Below are 20,748 nucleotides of genomic sequence, written 5' to 3' on the forward strand. Positions count from 1 at the left end.
GAAGCTTCCCATTTAGGTCAGAACCTGTTCATAACTGGTTATTTTACAACCATTGGCTCTGAGGCAGAAAGGAAACCTTCCAGCTTCTTAGAACCGTATTGGTGGAAAATAAAGTGACGTTTTTGACACCTGACAAACATTTGCTCTTTTAAAGTATAGGAAACACGGGGTTGAAAGAAAAGTGTAAAAATATAGAAGAGTCACATTGGGAATGTTAGATGTTTATTGTTTTTGTAGCTACATTAATGAAAAGCATTCAATTTGAGCGTCAACTCTGGAAAAAGATCATACAGAGAGCAAAACACAGCATAAAAGGCTAAATTATCCTTGTTACAACAAAGCTAAACATGGTTAAAACATTTCACTTTGGGGCAAAGATCATTTTTGGAAGTGACTTTACTACAGGTCAAAGGCAAAAGAAACCAAGGGGAATTTTGCAGCATCTGTGCCAATATTTTGATAGAAGAACATTGACACATGTATATCTCCAGAAAAAGCATGTCCTATTTTGTTATCTTGAGATAACTAGGTAGACCGTTGGTCCCTAGAAAAGTACAAAAGGTACTAAAAAAACCAAATGATTGCAACTTTCCATAGAGGACATTTTGGTCAAGCTTTCATACCGGAGTAAGCCTTGTGTGCTTACCAACAGCATCTTTGGAAGAATTCCATATCAGAATTCTGTAAAATTGCCATGGTATGCCTAAGATCTGGAGTTGGTGATCACAAAGGGATGCCCCTTAATGTCACATTTCTCTGCATGGCAGTGTTCTGGGAAACTTCACTAGAGTTCACAACTCACTTTGTTGGGAAATTATCAAAAACTAGCTGGAGTCCATCGAAGTCCATCCCAAACTTTAGAGGCCACAGACACCATACACAGTTCTGTGTAACCTCCTGGTTTATTTCCTGTAACAAAATGCAGAATTAAAACTAACCTTTTACAGCCCAGGGACAAGGTAATGTTTTCCCCAGCATCTTTGTGGAAACAGGTAGCTCTCAATGTACCAGATGGGATTTAGTTGATGCACTTGAGCCATTTCAAGGCAGTAATTTGATCCAAGGCCTTCCATAATGCTTAATCTTATCAATCTGGCCGTTTAGTGACAGAAAGAACTTTCCATCTGGAGCACCTTTAGAAGGAGAATGACGCAAAATATCTGAGGTCAACTTTGAAAATCAAGACAGAAAGAACTTTCCATCTGGAGCACCTTTAGAAGGAAAGCGACGCAAAAGATCCAAAGTCAAATTTGAAAATCAACATCATTCTGTACAAGTCATCCAGCAATCACAAATTGTGTAGAAAGGATTGCAGCACAGAATTCCTGAAGGAATACCTCCTGTTCAAAAATGCTGCGGCCTGATGTCACAGGACCAGCCGGTCCTCTCCACCTTCCTGAATGACTTGGCCAATGCCTGCTTGGTCTTGTTGCTTTAGAAAACACTCCTTCTTGCACTCCATCAATGACTGGAAATCTCGCCACATTTTCACTTGCTTCAGATTTGGGCCATGACTCTCCCGGACACCTTTTTGCTTCTCTCGAAGTTTCTGTTATGCAAAAGAACAATCAACACCACTTTTGTAAACATGTCAAAGGACAATAGTCAATAGTTGATTGTAACGATTGATTTTCCATGTTGCCTCTACAATCTGGAGGTTGTGCTTCAGAATCTATGAAAACGAAAAATCAAACTTTGCAAGGAATTGTGTATGCAAAAGCATAACACTTGCAGAACTAAATTTCTAAAGGAACCACTAAAGAGAAAGTTAAGGAAAATGACATTTCCCTTTTTAATTCTGAACTTTATAAAGGACGGCTAAAAATATACAGAACTCAGCAAGTAAACTTGGCTGTATCAAATGCACTGCAGTACCTTTCTGTAAAGATACTAAAGAAAACAACTGGGAAATGTATTATCTTCATCCAATTGCTTTATATACCCCTCCAAATGTGATCTGTCAGAATGTCGCCTGCATTACAGTATCTTATCCCTGGGGTTTCCGGAGAATGTGCAGTTTGTAAAAGATAGTCAAACACCTTCAGCATTATCTGTAGAAAGCTGACTTCGGAAATGTTTGTATAGTGTATTTTGAGAAAACAACTCCTCGTGCTTGAATAGAGCAACTCTTAGGGGATGGGCATCAGCTATTGACAGGAATGAAATATACTGTTTTCTCAAAAGAAGAATGGTTTAAAAATAGTAATTTATCATTACCTTCCCGAGATTCTCTTGTTCTGTGATCATTCGAGAATACTGTTCCCTAAGAGGATGAGAAATGCACTTAATAACATGAAAATAATACTTGACATTTAGAACCGTATTTTGAGTATTCAAAGAACTTCTCACAATGTATTGTTGAAGGCTTTCGTGGCTGAAATCACAGAGTTGTTGTAAGTTTTTTGGGCTGTATGGCCATGTTTTAGAAGCATTCTCTCTTGACGTTTCACCTGCATCTATAGCAGGAATCCTCAGAAGTTGTGAAGTCCTCACAACTTCTGAGGATGCCTGCCACAGATGCAGGCAAAACGTCAGGAGAGAATGCTTCTGGAACATGGCCATACAGCCCAAAAAACCTACAACAACCCAACTTCCCACAATTTTGGCTTCCAAACTTGCCCAAGCCTTATACATCAAAATGCTCCCTATTGTCAAGCGTTTTATGTACTTTTCTCTCAAGTTATAATAATGTTTTTTTCCTATTATCTTGACAACTACTCTGCAAGGTGGAGAAGGAATGGGCCTTCTCAAGCCATGAGGGAAGATTTGGAGCAAAGGAAATTTGGGAGCTGAAGCACCTACCATGCAGACTAGCCTCTTAACATGCAGACTAGCCTCTTAGTTTCCTGGCTCTCGTTAAGCTTAGTTTCCTGGCTCTCGTTAAGCTTCCTTTTACATTCAAGTCTCACCACAATAAAAAAAAAAACCCTAACAGGGGCAGATGTATTAAGATACACGCTGGCTGATGAACATGTACATAGATATGTATGTGGAAACATGCACTCTTTCTCCCCCTTCCTCTAGCAAGCATGGTCATATATACAGGTTGGAAACCTCCTGATTTTCATAGTTGTTTGTTACATATCTGTCCTGCCTTTCCTTTCACAAGTTTAAGGTGGAGCACATGATTCACCTTCTCTCCACGTTACCCAAAGACAATAATGTCAAATTTATTTCTTTATTTATTTATTTCCAACATTTCTACCCTGTCCTTCTCAACCCCCGAGGAGGGACTCAGGGTGGCTTACAACGGCAGCAATTCGATGCCGACAACATACAACACATTATGCATAACATTATACAAAAGATAAAACATTAGATACAAATAAATGTAAAACATTATTATTATTATTATTATTATTATTATTATTATTATGATGTAGCCTCTGACCCATATTATCAAGTATTATTATTTAGCCTGAAGAAGAGAAGGCTGAGAGGAGATATGATAGCCATGTATAAATATGTGAGAGGAAGTCACAGGGAGGAGAGAGCAGGCTTCCTTCCTGCTGCCCTGGAGACTAGGACGCGGAACAATGGCTTCAAACTACAAGAGAGGAGATTCCATCTGAACATGAGGAAGAACTTCCTGACTGTGAGAGCCGTTCAGCAGTGGAACTCTCTGCCCCGGAGTGTGGTGGAGGCTCCTTCTTTGGAAGCTTTTAAACAAAGGCTGGATGGCCATCTGTCAGGGGCGATTTGAATGCAATATTCCTGCTTCTTGGCAGGGGGTTGGACTGGATGGCCCATGAAGTCTCTTCCAACTCTTTGATTCTATGAGAGATAAGAGAGGCCAGGAGCATCCAATGGCTTCCATGGCTGAGCAGAGACTACAGCCAGGACTCTTCAAGTCCTAAATAGGAAAATCAATTACTAGTTATAGCTTGGAGAAGGCTTTTGGGGTGGCAACTTCCAGAATTCATGAAATATAACTTTTCCAAGCTTTGAAAATATGGCTTGCCTGATGCTTTGAAGATGTCGTGGGATAGAAAAAACAGGTATACATCAGAAATGAAGTAGATATGTTTCTGGGCATTAACACTTTAACGGAAAACTTGATACCAGAGGCAGAGATAACATAGAAAGAATAAGGCCTGATTCCTTTGCCTCAGAAATGAACAATTCAACATTTTTCTGCAAAGTTTTTTATTTGAAATTAGTAATACACACATGTGAAAGAAAACAGTCAGGCTAAGTAAGCTGTATTAAACAAAACAAAATTGAGCCCTATATGGACCCATTTAGACCAGTTAGGGCTTTCTTTCACCAGTTACCACTTTTCTGATGATTTCCATTTTGGTGGCAGACATATATAGACTGTAAACATATATACTTTTTATCACACTGGGGAAGCTGGTGAGGTAGGCTTTTCTGCTTTCTCTGTTTTGCTTTTCATGCCATGCTCATTAAGGGATTCTGGAATCTGCTGCTTACCTTCCCTGTTGTATGAAGGCATGCAAGGCCACAGTAGGATTGACTCGAGCAGAATCTCATCCTTTTCTAGCTCAAATTGTATTATAGTGCTAAGTTCAGTCATGCAGCTACAAGCCAACACTGAATGTCTGTTTCTTTAGCTCCCATCCCTTCCAGTGTTGACACTGCTTAAAAAGCTCCAGTTAGACAGAAGACATGAGGGAAAGGAGGACTGGGCAAACATAAAAAGCCTTTATAAAAAGGCCCTTCTTTCTCAAATGCTTTGGTAAGTGAGGTACATCTGTATTTTGAACAGAAGAAATACTGAAATCTATTCAGACCGTGAATCACATTTAATCCTACTTGAAATCAAAGGGACAAATTTGCCATGATTAAAATACCAGCAAATCTCATTGTGTTCGCTAGGACGGATCTAGATGGAATATACACCACTTGAACCAATCAAAGAAATTGCTTGTTGCTTTCCATGAGGTGATATTAGAGATAATTGTCTCTGCATGCCCATTGTTCCAGCCATTTATACATTCCTGACCCATAGACTGCATGCTTTAGAAAGCGATGGCACTTGGGTCTAGAGCACATCTATTTCCACAGTCCAGGGCACACATCTTTCTCATAACCTGCATGCAGCTGCTTGAATTTGTGCCAGGACAACATGACCTCAGTTGCCCCCAAGAAAACACAAAGTTGGACATCTTCCACAGTTCTTTAAGTTCTCCAAGTGTTCTTTAGCTCTAACATTGGCTTTTATTTATTAAAAAGAAAGGAAAAAACAGACAAGCATCAGAAAACTAGACCGTGAATGTCCGCTTTTTGGCTATTTATAATGATGCCTGGAAAGAATGCAACTTAATTTTGAAAGTTTAAACTATATTTAGAGAATGAAATTAACGTTTCACATTCCTCACTACTGACTCCATGGAACAGGGATGAGAATGCAGATCAAAATTAGGGCATTCTGGTTCATTAGCAAGCTGCAGTTCTGCTTATGGATTGTCTGAGCTTAGTTTACATTCCAGGACTCACAAAAGAGACATCCAGCCCCAAAAGGATTTGGAGAAAATGTGCCTTCTCTTTGCATTCTGCCTTTATTGAAGAGTTGCCTGTCAAAGCTTTTGCTCTGGTTTACTCTGGCAGAACGAGAGAGCTCTCCTCTTGGGTTCTCGGGAAGAAGTGAAAATCTACCATTCTCAAGCCCTACTCTCTGAGCCCAGAAATCTCCTCTGCTGCTCAGGGGGAAAAGCAATTGCACAAAGAATAGATGCAGCAGCTCTCCTTCATGACAAGATGCTATACATTTTATAGCTTCTGCTCCTCCCACAGTGAAAGGATGGACAAGTGAAATACTTCAGCAGGTAGAAATCATCAACATCTGGGACTTGTTAGGACTGGAGAGACAAACATTGACATCCAAACACCTGAACAAAAGAGCTGGCCAATGTGTCTTTCCTCTTCTGCTTTGCCCAATCTAGGCTCCCAGATACCTGGCTATCCACAGCAGCCCTATTACGTTTGGCATTTTAAAGATCTACGAGGAAAACCTGTAAAACAGCCCCTATTGAACAGCAAGAATAGTTCAGTGACAAAAGTTTCTACAAACAGAGCAAATAAAACAAAATGCTCTCAAGCTCTGAGCTGAGAAACGCTGGGCAAATAAATCACACCGTTGGCACAGTCTCAGCAGATTCATTCACCAACTTTTACCGCAGCCATTCTCTGGTTTTGACTTAAGTGCTAGCATTCCTGCTATTCTCTTCTCAACATTCAGCTTCTTTCCTCCACTTACCCAGATAGCAAATCCATTGCAAATATTTAGAGAGATGTAATCTGCTCACTGTTCCTTCCATTCAGCGACTATAAATCGAAACTTGTGAGATAAACAAGCAACACAAACAGCATTTTGTACTTGGAACACTGCTGTAATTTTCCTTGTGGCCTTGTTCACAGATCTAGGGGAAACTACAAGAGCCATTCAGCCCAACCCCTGCCACAAGAATCCTGAAAAGAAGCCAAAGGGAATGTGGGAAACTAAAGCCTAGCACTCTGCAGGGGATAGAAAGGTGCCAAAAAGCATACCAGGGACAGTTAACATGGGCAATTTCTTCTTGTTCAAAGCCAGTGACTCATTCTTCATTTGGAGTTAATATACACTCCCAAGTTCACATACCTGGTTGCCTTTCTTTTCTCCTGCTGATCTGAAGAGACATATAGTTTCATCTCCTCTTTTGCCCGCTGGAGATAGACATCTAGAATCTAAGAAGAAACACCTGGATGTAGACACCAGACTCTTGCTGAAGAGTCTCAGAGAATCCAACACATACAAATACACCTCTGCAGACTTACCTGTTTCATGGAGTTAATCTGACGATAGCGACTTTCTTCCTGCAGACACTCTTCCTGAAGGCTCTTCACCTCCTGCAGTGATAAGGAAACCTCTTTCACAAGCAAGGTCACACACAATGTAAAGGTAAAAGAACAATTTTCAATGATAGAATGCTTGTCATCAGGAGCCTGTTAGCTGCATACATGAAGGGTAAGAAATGTGTGTCCTACAGTAGTTGGACTGAGACTCCCACCATTCCTGACTGTAGGCTATGTTGGGAGTTAGAGTCCAACACTATCTGGCAGGTCATCCACTTCCCACCCCAACACAGATAATACGGTATTTTCCTTTTCCTCTTTTCCTGAATAATTACTGATATATGGGCCCAACAACTGACACAAGTAATCAATGTTTACATCTGTTAAGATACCAGATGAGATGCTTGACAGTTTCCCCCAAGTCAACTGTGCTGGTAAAATAGAGCAAGGGAACCCAAGGACAACCCTGAATACCAAGGCCTGACCATCTACATCAAGGCATGCATCTTCCCCCCCCCCCCCAAAAAAAAATGGGGGAGGGAGAGGTGCCATGTAGCTCTGTCCTGGCACTGTACCTGCTCCAGTGTGGAACGGTTGGTCTCCAGGCCTGCTGCACAGCTGTCGTATTGGGTTTTTTTCTCCCCACATTCTTGTGTTATTTCCTGGTGGGAAAAGAAGCAGAAGGACACATGAAGCCAGTCAATGTGTCGCCCCCCCCCCCCCCCAATCAGATCATGTTCCTGCCCATTTTGCTGCCTAACCTCAGTCATTGGCACACAGAGGGGCTTACATAAACCCCAGGGACATCTGAGCCCACCTGTTTATGGGGAAGCCTCCAGCCTGGCATGCGGAGGGATCAAGAGCATAAACAGCAATGTAGCTGAACAATCCCTCCTTCCATCACTACTTTCCTCCAGCTTTCCTCTTGTCCCATATGCTGAACGATTTTAACAATGAATTTCCAAATTGCTCATACGATAGCATGGGTTTTGACGTCATTACTTTTTTATAACCCTTCTCAGAACCACCCGGCCAGAATGGTCCTTGCTAGATAGGGGATTACAACAGATCTGATCCAAAAGGTAACTTTTCCTTATTCATTAAAGCAGCACACTGTGCCCAAAATAAATGCTGGCTTTGACCCACTTTTAAAGCACCTAAAAGGGAGGTAACCATATTTTAGGGTTATAATACACCAGGAATTTTACCCACAGAAGCTCTATCACATTAAGCATGTTTTTCAAAAAGCTTTACTGGATTCAATCAAAAGTCTTTCTGGTTTAACTGCCTGTTGTTGTTGTTGTTATTATTATTATTATTATTATTATTAAACTTTATTTGTACCCCGCTAGCATCTCCCGAAGGACTCGATGTGACTTACAAAGGCCAAGGCCTCAACACAACAACAGTAAACAATAATGATACAATACAATACAAAGCAAATTAAAAACATAAGCAATAACAAAACCATTACACCATTACGCAATAAAAACCAGGGCCGGGCCAGTGATGGGTACAGGTTAAAAAGTGCTGGGTGTGAGAGGTGGTGTGTTCTGGGCAAGTGCAATGTGCAGAGAGTCTTAAACTCTAATAAAGTACTTCTGGGACATAGTGCTGGGAGTCATCCTATTCTGGAAAGGCACATCGGAATAACCAAGTCTTCAAGTTGTCAACAGCCCCTTACCCAGACAAACAGGGCATGACAACAACTGCTTGCCTCAGGACCTAATCCCCAGAGATTTGATGGTTCTGTGTATGGAGACTTCTCTTTTAGCCATCACAGAAAAAGTTTGCATGAGTCTTTCAGATTCAACCATAATGAGAAAGAGGGCCTTCTTGGTGGTGGCTTCCTGGCTCTGGAATACCCTCCCTATTGAAATTAGGCCTTCAGGCCTTCTGGGTCAGTCTAAAAACATGGCTCTTCAGACAAGCCTTTGATCCTGAGTAATCCATGGCCAATGTGATGAATCCTTGATAGTACTGGCCCGCACTTCGATTGATATGACGGATAGCTGGCCAGCAGAACCCACTGCATTTTAAGAGTTTTATAATTTTCAATTTTTTATAATTTTATTAATGAGATTTTTATGCACTGTTATTATACTTATGTCATTGTATTTATAGGGTTGTTGTAGTTTTTTTTTCGGGCTATATGACCATGGTCTAGAGGCATTTTCTCCTGACGTTTCGCCTGCATCTATGGCAAGCATGCTCAGAGGTAGTGAGGTCTGTTGGAACTAGGAAAAAGGGTTTATATATCTATGGAATGACCAAGGTGGGACAAAGGACTTTTGTCTGCTGGAGCTAGGTGTGAATGTTTCACACCTAGCTCCAGCATCATTCTGTGATGGCTAAAAGAGAAGCCTCCATAGACAGAACCATCACATCTCTGGTGATTAGGTCCTAAGGCAAGTTGTTGCTGTCATGCCCTGTTTGTCTGGGTAAGGGGCTGTTGACAACAGGCAGTTAAACCAGAAAGACTTTTGATTGAATCCAGTAAACATTCACACCTAACTCCAGCAGACAAGAGTCCTTTGTCTCATCCTGGTCATTCCACAGATATATAAACCGACTTTCCTAGTTCCAACGACCTCACTACCTCTGAGGATGCTTGCCATAGATGCAAGCGAAACGTCTGGAGAGAATGCCTCTAGAACATGGCCATATAGCACGAAAAAACCTACAATAACCCAGAGATTCCGGCCATGAAAGCCTTTGACAATACATTGTATTTATCCTTATGTATTGTTGTCTGCATGTGGTACTTGGAGTGCTTCTGTGAGCTGCCCCGAGTCCCTTTGGGGAGATGGTGGTGGGGTACAAATAAAGATGATGATGATGATGATGATGATGATTATTCTCTGATTGTTCCAGGGACCTTTTAAGAGCTTTCTCTCTTCTCAACTCAGGTTTCACAACAGCTCCCTCTGTTCCAGTCCTACCCTGAATTTAATTTACTGATGTCATAGTCTACTTTAAAGTAAGCACATTAAATTCAATTATGAATTGATGCTTTTTATTTGGTACTAGTTGTTCCCCAACACGAGTTGCTGTGGCCCAGTCTGTGTATATATGTTTTGTGTGTGTATATATTTGTGTATATGTGTGTTTGCATATATATGTGGTTTCGCACATGCATTGTAATTTTTGTTTTTTGGCTTTTAAAGTTTCTTCTGCTGTGTTTTTCAGTATTTTTATGAGTGATGGTCACTTGTTGGCCTGATAGGTGTATTGTGTCCAAATTTGGTGTCAATTCATCCAATGGTTTTTGAGTTATGTTAATCCCACAAACAAACATTACATTTTTATTTATATAGATATATACTTTATATTTTGCAGGTTACATGATATTCTCCAATGGACTCAAGGTGGCGCACACAAATTTCTTCACCATCTATTTTATTCTCTAAACAGTCCTGTGAAGATTATCAAGATGAGAGAGTGTGACAGGCCCAAGGTCAGCCAACAACATTTAATGGTTCAGTGGGAATTTGAAGCTTGCTCTCTCAAGTCCTAATCCAGTGCTTAAACCAGCATATCATATAGGTTTATTTCACTGATCTCAATGGGTCTACTCTACCACAGTATTTAAAGACCCCACAGGTTTGTACTTAACACATATACATTGTGTTGACATTGGGAAAACTATTCACAGGCCCGCTCAACAGGCACAGGAATACGGTTGCTGAACCAAAAAGGGCATGAAAAACCCTATTGGAGTCACCTGTAAGAATGGGATAAGAAATCTTTGCTTGTAACCAAGTAATAACATTGATTCTAACATTTGGTCTAATAAAGCTCCACCATAAACACAAATATGACTGATCACTGCCCAAACACCTGCACTTTGGTCAATACTAGGGAGGCACTGACTCACAAATAACTGCATGTTATTTGGTGTGCATGAATTATGGACCAGCGGAGAGACCTACGGTGCTATATAAGCAAAATTGCTCAATTAAATCTCAAGATGGTTTGAGAAATCTTGCTCCACTATAATCAGCCCAGTGGCATTCCCACCAAACTAGCAGTTTCAAAAATGTACGTCTCTACACTTACCTGGCACTTCTGACGCAAATGCCGCAAATCTTTGATGATTGGAGCGAGGCTTGACTTCTTATCAGCCACCATCGCATTTAACTTTTTCACCTGTTTGATGAGAAGAAAAGGCTGTCTGAATGTGCTATTAATAGAGCAACAGGAAAACCTGAAAGGAAGGCCAGCAATGCAAATGGAGGGTAAAGAAGAGTAAAACCAAGTCAGATGTGGTGGATAGAGAAAGGGCTTTATAGCCAGGGTGGACCACGGAAACACCACCGTACCCATAGTCCTGTGGGTCTGCCAAAACACATCCTGCGAGCTAATAACAGCTGCTGTCTGTGGGAGGAATATTAAAATAGATCATCACAGCCCCAACCCCTTGAGTATTCATATGCTGGAAAATGAAAATCACCATTTCAGACATGTTGTCCAGAGTTCGACCTTTCACTTCATCCATTTCGCTTTTTACTGCGGATACTCTCTCCAGCTCCTCCTGTGTATAGCTGTATCCAGAGATACCTTTCTTGTCTTCAATTGCTTGCTGGTAAAACAGGAGGAAAAACCGACATCATTATTGATGCCCTCCAAGCGTTTTGGACTACAACCCTCTCCATCCTTGCCCAGGCTGACTTTGTAGCTCAGAATATCTTGAAGAGAAGATGGTAGTGTGGGTGCAGATTTATTTATTATTTATTTAAAACATTTCTATGCCGCCTTTCTCAAGGTGGCTTACAACTGGCACAATTTGATGCCACAATGGTCATAAAACACAATTAAAAACATTTAGCACACATTATAAAAACCATGTAAAGATAATTAAAAACATATAATCACCACTTCCTATTCGCTCATTTCCCAAAAACATTGTTTAAGCCATTCCATGTTCATTCTTTCCTAGGTTCCATATTCATCCATTACGCTGCATTTCCAAAGGCTTGTTTAAAGAGCCAGGTTTTTATTTTTTTCGGAATGTCATTAGGGAGCAGGTCAATCTAATATCCCTAGGGAGGGAGTTCCATAGCCGAGGAGCCACCACTGAGAAGGCCCTGTCTCTCGTCCCCACCAGGCGTGCCTGCGACAAAGGCAGGATCGAGAGCAGGGCCTCCACAGAAGATCTTAAATTCCTAGCTAGGACATATGGCAGATAACCAGACTAGTAAACCATCAGTGAAATTAAGATTTGTTGTTTTGACTGTGCTCTGCATGACAATTTTTAATCACTGCTATATCTGGGCTGGTATCGTATGCATTATTCCCAAATAGAGTAGACCTAGTCCATCAATTGTTGGAATGGTGACTCCACAAATAGGTAAATCACACTGATTCAATGGCTCTGCTCTCATCACAATTAACTACGGAAGTTAGAACCTGGTATGCCATGATATCTCTCCTTAACAGGGAAATGGCTTTACAGCAATTTCTACAGTTTTCAGAGGAACAAGCTGCATCTGCTTTTTGTGTCCATGACTTTGAAGGTCTCCAGGATGGAGTAATTCTGAGTCTACTGCTGATATTTATTTACTTATTCTGTATGTGAAAGACAAATGTTTGATCAAGCACATAGAGCTGAATCATATGCTAATCTTACTGTCTCACCTGCTGCCTGTTCTGCTTTGTTTTGGAAGAAATAATGTGTTCTTTAAAGATAATCTTGGGGCGGGAGGGGGTGGGTTAGAATGAAGCACACACTTGAATACTTCCACATTTTGCCACAATTTCCCGTCTATCATTGATAAAAATGTAAACAGCTTTTGGAAAAAAGTACATCTGTAAGGAAAAGTAACTCTCTGACAAAGCAAGTGATAAGAGAGAGACATGAGGCCATGGAAGACGATAGCAAGGAAAGAGCACTCAGGCAGCCCAGATGGCTGTAATGCTGTTCTCCATGTGTGGGGGAACCAGCCTGAATTATAAGCAAGAAGATAGATTTTCAGCTTCTCAATAACCACATGCTACAACTGACTATCATGACATGCCCCTTCTTTTAAGTTCAGAATAGAATAAATATTGTATGACATCTAATCTAGAACTGCAATGAAAACAAAGGCTTTACTTCCGCTTCATCATTTAAAGTCTATTCCCATCATTCCGTTTGCCCAAGAGAGGATGGCTGGTCTGCTCTCCCAACACCCCCCCCCCCACCTTGTTTCCAATGGTACATTTGGAACTGTATCCCAGATCATCTGAGGTTATTTATTTAACTTTCTCCAAACCCTCAATGTTTTCCAGAAAGCTTTCAACTTAACTTCCTTGTTTCCATGTCCTTCTGCAAGTAACCAAGAATTAAGCACACAAAAGAAACACCTACACATATCACGCCCTTATTGATCCCAACTTCTACAATCTACAGGTTCTCCCTTGCTTTCATGCTAAATTTGAGACTGTAATCATCTAGGAGCATAGACTTGTCCTCCTGTACTCCGTAAAAAACCACAGACTGACAGTGGTATATCACACAGAACAAGCACTCTTACTACTAGTTAAGGCTGAGCCAGCAGGAAGAGTTTTAAGGCAGAAGTTTCACCCTAGCTATGTGCCATTTCATCGAATGGGGAGGGGAGGTTTGGCCCATTACCAACTGCTGTTGAATATCTTCATGGCGCTGTTTTAGGAGCTCTTCTGTTCTCTGCAGGATGCCAAACTCCGCTGTAATTTCTGCTATTTCCAGGCGCTTCTTTTTGAAAAGTGTATTTTTGCTCCGCAACTTATTAACATAGCGCTTAAACTGAAAGGAGAGATAAGAGAGACATTTGGAAAGCAAAGATGTAACATCCAGCACCCACTACTTTCAAAGGACACACATAAACACACACACACAAACTATATTTTGAACTTTCATCTGAGCCAAGTATTTCTCTCAGTTGTTCTGTAAATGCCAATACAAAGGTAGCTTTACTTTAAAAAAAAAACACATAAAACTACATTTTAAAAATAGGTCTGTGATATGCATAACCCCTCTGAGTATAAAACATTGTGTCCCTTTTTGAAAAGATGAGATGACGGCAGCAGGAGAGCTCTCCAGAGTAACTGTATGTTCTATAAAAAGTGTCCCAGGCAAACAGCCCATATGAAATCAACTCAGCTCACCTGCCCTTCCATGAGGTATCAAGGCTAAGGCTTTGTCTGCCTTTCTGTGGCTCCTATGACTACATTTAAAGCAGGGGTTCCCAACCTTTAAAGCAGTGGTTCCCAACCTTTTTTTGACCAGGGACCACTCTCCAACATTAGTACCCAAAAGAGTAACGAAACAGTTTTTGGTCAACGTTTAGATTCGGTTCGGTTATTTGGGGTGCTGATTCAGAAAATTGTGCTGAATAGACTACAACAGCTCTAGTTTCTGATACAGAACATATGCCATACAGTAGTTGCCATCTGCTCACCCACAGAAAAACATATTTAATAAGCCTCTGCACTATAAGAGGGTTTCATGAGACCAGTCGCTCTTATTGCAACAGTGTAGTAACGTTGAGGCCACAGACCAAATTTTAGTTCTTGTGGACCACTGGTGGTCTATGGACCACAGGTTGGGAACCACTGATTTAAAGCCAAAGTAGGACATCATTTTAATGAAATCCGTGTTATTACTCAAAGTGTTCTTTATACAGGTGACCAGCATCTTGAAGAACAACTTTTCCTGTTGTGCACAATTCTCAGACAAGGTCAGGAAAGGTTACAGCAGCCACACAACATAACAATGCAGTTGTCTGCAAATGTACTTTCCAAGATTTGGCAGAGCCCAGAAATAAGTGGCTGATTGGCTTGGCACATTATTAACTTGTTGGATCTTTTAGAGCTTTGGCATGACTATCTTGATGTCCTGATGGATGCTGGAGGCAAGACTATTCGTTAACAAGATAAAATGTTAATACATTAGAATTTGTTACAGTGAGTGGCTCTTCCTTTGGGAGATTCAGTAAGACAAGAAGGGCCTAAGGAGAAAAAGGATTTGAACCAAATGGATCACATGGCTTTGTTGCTAGGCAGCCAGGCCCAGAAAAATAATAGCAGGGGAGCAACTGAAGACCTTGAATTAAGAAGCAATTGATGGCAAATATTCAGGGTGGGGATGTGGGGGAGGCATACTATGGTATGAGGGAATAATTTGTTTGGGTAGACCTTACCAAGTCAAGGCCTATAAGGCTGTGAGTATACATATACATATACATCTACTAGCGTGTCTTTCTCAGAAGTGGTGTCGTGACTCTCTTAAGTTCGCTGATATTTTTTCTTTATTTCTATTCTATTGTATAATATATTATTATCTAACATTATGCCACCCTGAGTCGCCTTCAGGCTGAAAAGGGAGGGAAAAAAGCGTGGTAAAATAAACATTATACAATAATTAATATACAATAATATGTATATTGCATTCAATTGCGGTGTGTCAGTTACCCTACTGGAGCCCCATGTGGTGCAACGGGTTAAACCCTTGTGCTGGCAGGACTGCTGGCCAACAGGTCAGCAGTTCGAATCTGGGGAGAGTGGGTTGAGCTCCCTCTGTCAGCTCCAGCTCCCCGTGCTGGGGCATGAGAGAAGCCTCCCACAAGGATGGTAAAACATCAAACATCCTGGCATCCCCTGGGCAACATCCTTGCAGACGGCCAATTCTCTCACACTAGAAGCAACTTACAGTTTCTCAAGTCGCTCCTGACATGAAAAAATGCCATACTCTATATTATTTGAGATAAGCTACATGATATACCATTGTTTACTGTTGCTCACATAGTACTATTTTGATCATTCTATTTTTTTCTTTAACCCCATTAACATTTCTTTCCCCTTTTGGTCATCTGTGTCCTTCCACAAAAACACTGATAAACTATTACAAATAGATAGGTCCCAATCTAGGCAGCCCTTTTCACATTTACTAACCAGTCAGTAGAGACTTCCAACGACTGGGGGATGGCATAGTATTATTATTATTATTCCAAAACATAGACAGAGCAAAGACCAACCCCTCTGTCAAGCAAATAGCTCACTTAACATAGCGAGCCAATTTTATGTGAAGCATCGACTCTGGAAATTCTGGTACTGGCTTGTTCAGGAGCACGTTTTAGCAGAATAGCAAGTCATTTCACGATTGACTGTTCCAGCATGAAAGAGTATTTGATTTTACATCATTCGATGGAGAAATATAGTGCCAGGCCACATGGGACCCTCGATGCTGCCTTTGTTGGTTTTAAATAAGCATTTTATAATGTTCCTCAGGAAAGACTCCAGGCAAAACTGAAGGCTTCAGATTATACATACTTATCTGTAAACTGCATAAAGAGAACTTCATGAGAGTAAGACATAGTCCATAGGGACAACTGTCAACCTTATGCCAGTCAAGAGAGGAATAAAGGTGGATGGAAGAATAATCTCCATTAGTGCTTCTTTGAACTCCAGAGACAGAATCCACTTGAATTCTAACTAAAACATTTGACAACAAATATGAAAAAACAACCAAAAATCCAATGGTCCAGAGACTGGAAATGCTCAATATATGTTGAAGTCACCAAGAAACAGGACAGTAGGAATTGTAGTAACCACTGCAAATAAAAGGACGATCACACTTTTACAACAAAGATTTTGACCATATTTGGAGCAAAAAAGGCCAGATGTCCAAGCTGGGTTCAGACAAGGAAGAGGTACTAGATATCATATTGTAAGCATAATGGAATGAACCAAAGAATTTCAGAAGAGACTCAGTCTGTGCTTTATAGATTATAGCAAAGCCTTTGATTGTACAGATCATGAAAACAAGTGGGTGGCTCTAAAGGAAATGGGTGTGCTTTCAAGCTCTTATTGTTCTGATAAATAACTTGCACTCTGGACTAAAAAAACAAAATAAGGGGAAACAGAATGGTTTCCGATTGGCAAGGGGGGTCAAGCCAGACTGCCCTTTATCACCTCATCTGTTTAATTTATACACAAAATACAGTTGTATGGAAAGCTGGATTAGACTCAGAGTGAGGAAGCATGAATATTGGAGGAAGGAACACAAACCATTTAAGATATACAGATAACACCACACTACTAGCAGAAAATAGAACAAACTTGGCATCACTGTTGAAGAAAGTCAAGAAAGAAAGTGCAAAAGCAGGATTACAGCTGAATACTAAGAAAGCAAAAATAACACCCACAGATGATTTATGTAACTTTAAAGTAGATAATTACAACACTGAACATCAAACTACTGTATATACTCATGTATAAGTCAGCCTCGTGTTTAAGTCAGGGGCAGGTTTGGGGGACCAAATTGTAGATTTTAATATGGCCTGTCAGGCATGTAGCCGGGGGGGGGGGGGGGGGTTGAGGGGTTTCAGCCCCCCACCCCCCCCAAATTCTCAGGGTGGTCGGCGAGAAGGCCTTACTGGTATATTATTTAAACTGTTATGTTTATTCATATCATGATCTGATCATTATGCTCAATATATCCCATATGCATGGGGGTATTGGAATAACAATACAAAAGGTTTGCTAGGGTACACTCTCTCTTACTCAGACTCAGCCCCTGCCGAATCAAACTCAGCCCCCCCCCCCCCCTCGAATCAAAATCCTGGCTACGGGCCTGTGGCCTGTGTATAAATAAAGGAATAAGTGTAGACAGATAATATATTGTATTGTCGAAGGCTTTCATGGCTGGAATCACTAGGTTCTTGTGGGTTTTTCCGGGCTATAGAGCCATGTTCTAGAGGCATTTCTCCTGACGTTTCGCCTGCATCTATGGCAAGCATCCTCAGAGGTAGTGAGGTCTGTTGGAATTAGGACAATGGGTTTATATATCTGTGGAATGGCTGGGGTGGGGCAAGGAGCTCTTCCCTGCTGGAGCTAGGTGTGAATGTTTCAACTGATCACCTTCATTAGCATTTGAAGGCCTGCCTGAGCCTGGGAAAATCTCTTGCTGGGAGGTGTTAATCTGTGCCTGGTTGTTTCCTCTCTGTTGCTTTGCTGTTGTAATTTTAGAGTTTTTTAATACTGGTAGCCAGATTTTGTTCATTTTCATGGTCTCTTCCTTTCTGTTGAAATTGTCCACATGCTTGTGGATTTCAATGGCTTCTCTGTGTAGTCTGACATGGTGGTTGTTGGTGTGGTCCAGCATTTGTGTGTTCTCAAATAATATGCTGTGTCCAGGCTGGTTCATCAGGTGCTCTGCTATGGCTGACTTCTCTGGTTGAAGTGGGACTGCGAGCAGGACCTCCTCAGCTATCTTAATGTTCTAACTGGCTCATAAAGGGAAATATGTTCGGATAGGTAAGCTGGACTGGAACAGCTTAGGGATTTATAGGCTAAAGCCAGCACTTTGAATTGTGTTCGGTAGCAAACTGGCAGCCAGTGGAGCTGGATCAACAGGGGAATTGTATGCTCCCTGTAAGTCATTCAAGTTAGAAACTTGGCTGCCGCCCATTGGACTACTTGAAGCTTCCAACAATCTTCAAAGACAACCCCACGTAGAGCATGTTGCAATAATCTATTTGAGATGTAACAAGAGAGTGGATCACCGTGGCTAAGTCCGACTTCCCCCAAGGGAATCATCAAACTCATTAAACCTATGAGTTTGATGATGGTAATGAATTTCCAAATTTCCAACATGTACCATTATCATACTGATTTTCAAATGTATGGTTTGAGCTTTGGTTTTTAGGCTGCAACAGAAGGGTGCAAATCGCCAAGTGTACAAGCTCTGTTGATTGGAAGGGGATTTGCACAAGATTTTCTAAAGGAATCCCCCACTTCAAAGGGAAACATCCGAAAAAGAAAGGCCTGTAAATATGCTATTTGTCCACCAAAACTTATGGTGTCACCTGCAGCACATCAATGACCTACCCAATTCATTTCCACTTTACTTTAATCCTCCTGTTTGGCTGGCAAATGACTATTTACCAGTCTTCTCAAGTTATACAAGACAAGTAAATACTGGAAAAGCAGAGAATCAGTTTTTGCCTGCGGAATTCATCATCCTTATAAATTTAGCTACCCTTTTAAAAAAGCAAAACAATTTTCTGGCATTTATGAGCACAGCAACAGGCTTAGAAGTGCCAAGTGGTGGAATCTCCATTCCCCAGGCATCTTGGTTTACTGCCAGGGGTTCATTATTTCTTAGCTGCCAGGAAACAGCCCTCCTGTTCTTCACGTCATCCGGTTCCCTTTATGATATCTTGTCCACATTGAAACAGAGGTTTTAAAGTTCTTCCATCTCACCAGCTTCCAGTTACTGGGTTTTTTAAAAATTTGCTGCCCTTATTGTTTTTGAAACACTAGATAAATTTCCCATTACTACAACATTGCTTAAATCCAAATGACTTTGGATGGATTTAAACAATCAGTGTTGACAAGAAAAATAAAATGGGATATTTGAGACCATACCATCTAGCAAAGTACTGTCCAAACATTACTAGTAGGCTTTCTTTTCCCAAGAGACAAGGTCCATTTATTTATAAGAGGTAAAAGAATAAGACAGTAACTGGTTAGTGTGAGTTTTAGAAAACAAAATAGCAAACCTGGCCTTGTTTATTATTCTAAGTTTTAAATGCTTAGAACATAAGCAAATAATGACCATATTTTCCCACGTTATTCTGTGTATATACAGATCAAAATGGATTTCAAGAAATCACCAAAGCAGCTGGCTGACGTTTTTATGGTGAGAAGCAAGTGAGAAGGGGGAGTTGGAGAGGGAAGTGAATATTTTTTGAGGAAAGAAACAAGACACAACTTCCAAAATAACCAGAAAAACCAACACTCTGATTAAGAACTCCTCAATCAACTTCGACATACAACAACAGCTATGTAAATCGGAAACCCTTCCACCCAGGCTTTATGGACTCCCAAAAATCCATAAGGACTCCACCCCACTCAGACCCATCGTGAGTGCCATTGGATCCCCCACGTACGACTTAGCAAAATTTCTTGCTGCACAGTTACAAAGCCATATTGGGCTCACTACACACTACATCAAGGACTCAGCCTACTTCATAGAAAAAATCAGCAATCTCAAGCTAAATACCAACGACAAACTGATCAGCTTTGATGTGGACCCTTCAGCCCGGTCATAGCTAATTTCTACATGGAACACTTTGAAAAACAAGCCCTGGAAACAGCAACAAAAAATTCCACTATATGGTTCAGATATGTGGATGACACTTTCACCATATGGAGCCATGGAGAAGAAGAACTAAACAGGTTCCTGGACCATCTTAACAGCATCCACCCAAACATCCAATTCACCATGGAAAAAGAAAATGAAGGAAGACTGCCTTTTCTAGATGTCCTAGTCATCCGTAAACCAGATCAACAATTGGGTCACACAATTTACAGAAAACCTAACCACACCGATAGATATCTACATAAAAACTCCAACCATCACCCAAGTCAAAAAAGAAGAACCATTAAAGCCTTTGCAGACCATGCAAAAAGAATCTGCGAACCCCACCTCCTCCAAGATGAACTGAACCACCTAAACTGGGCTCTACAGGCCAATGGAGACTCCACCTCAGGCATCAGAAGAGCTGCAAGACCGAGAACAAGCCATGAGAATAAAGATGAAGATCCACCCAGAGGAAAAGTGTTCTTGTCATACTTCAGGGGAACCACTGACTGCATAGGGAAGCTGATGAGGAAACACAACATACAAAACTATCTACAGACCCACCAAGAAAATCCAACAAATGCTACGTTCAGCAAAGGACAAGAGGGATCCTCTTGTTTCTGCAGGAGTCTACCGTATACCATGCAGCTGTAGACAAGTCTACATAGGGACCACCAAACGCAGCATTGCCCAAACACGAATCAAGGAACATGAAAGGCACTGCAGATTACTTCAACCAGAGAAGTCAGCCATAGCAGAGCACCTGATGAACCAACCTGGACACAGCATATTATTTGAGAACACAGAAATGCTGGACCACTCCAACAACAACCATGTCAGACTAC

The 20,748-nt window shown here is 41.1% G+C and overlaps 1 protein-coding gene across 1 annotated transcript in view; it reads right to left on the bottom strand.

Annotated features, from left to right (window-relative positions):
• Positions 1–205: 205 nt before the first annotated feature.
• The window catches only part of IFT81 (intraflagellar transport 81), a 59,677-nt gene continuing 39,134 nt past the window's right edge, over positions 206–20,748 (bottom strand). Inside the window, exons 12-19 of the mRNA XM_060785487.2 lie at positions 13,412–13,561; positions 11,249–11,377; positions 10,855–10,944; positions 7,371–7,457; positions 6,778–6,849; positions 6,602–6,687; positions 2,218–2,263; positions 206–1,549 (exon numbers count right to left, since the gene is read on the bottom strand). Coding sequence (XP_060641470.2) covers positions 1,367–1,549; positions 2,218–2,263; positions 6,602–6,687; positions 6,778–6,849; positions 7,371–7,457; positions 10,855–10,944; positions 11,249–11,377; positions 13,412–13,561 — 843 coding nt within the window. The 3' untranslated portion in view covers positions 206–1,366. The remainder of the gene's footprint in view (positions 1,550–2,217; positions 2,264–6,601; positions 6,688–6,777; positions 6,850–7,370; positions 7,458–10,854; positions 10,945–11,248; positions 11,378–13,411; positions 13,562–20,748) is intronic.

The sequence above is a fragment of the Anolis sagrei genome, chromosome X (genome assembly GCF_037176765.1).
Source record: "Anolis sagrei isolate rAnoSag1 chromosome X, rAnoSag1.mat, whole genome shotgun sequence".
Classification (NCBI taxonomy): domain Eukaryota; kingdom Metazoa; phylum Chordata; class Lepidosauria; order Squamata; family Dactyloidae; genus Anolis; species Anolis sagrei.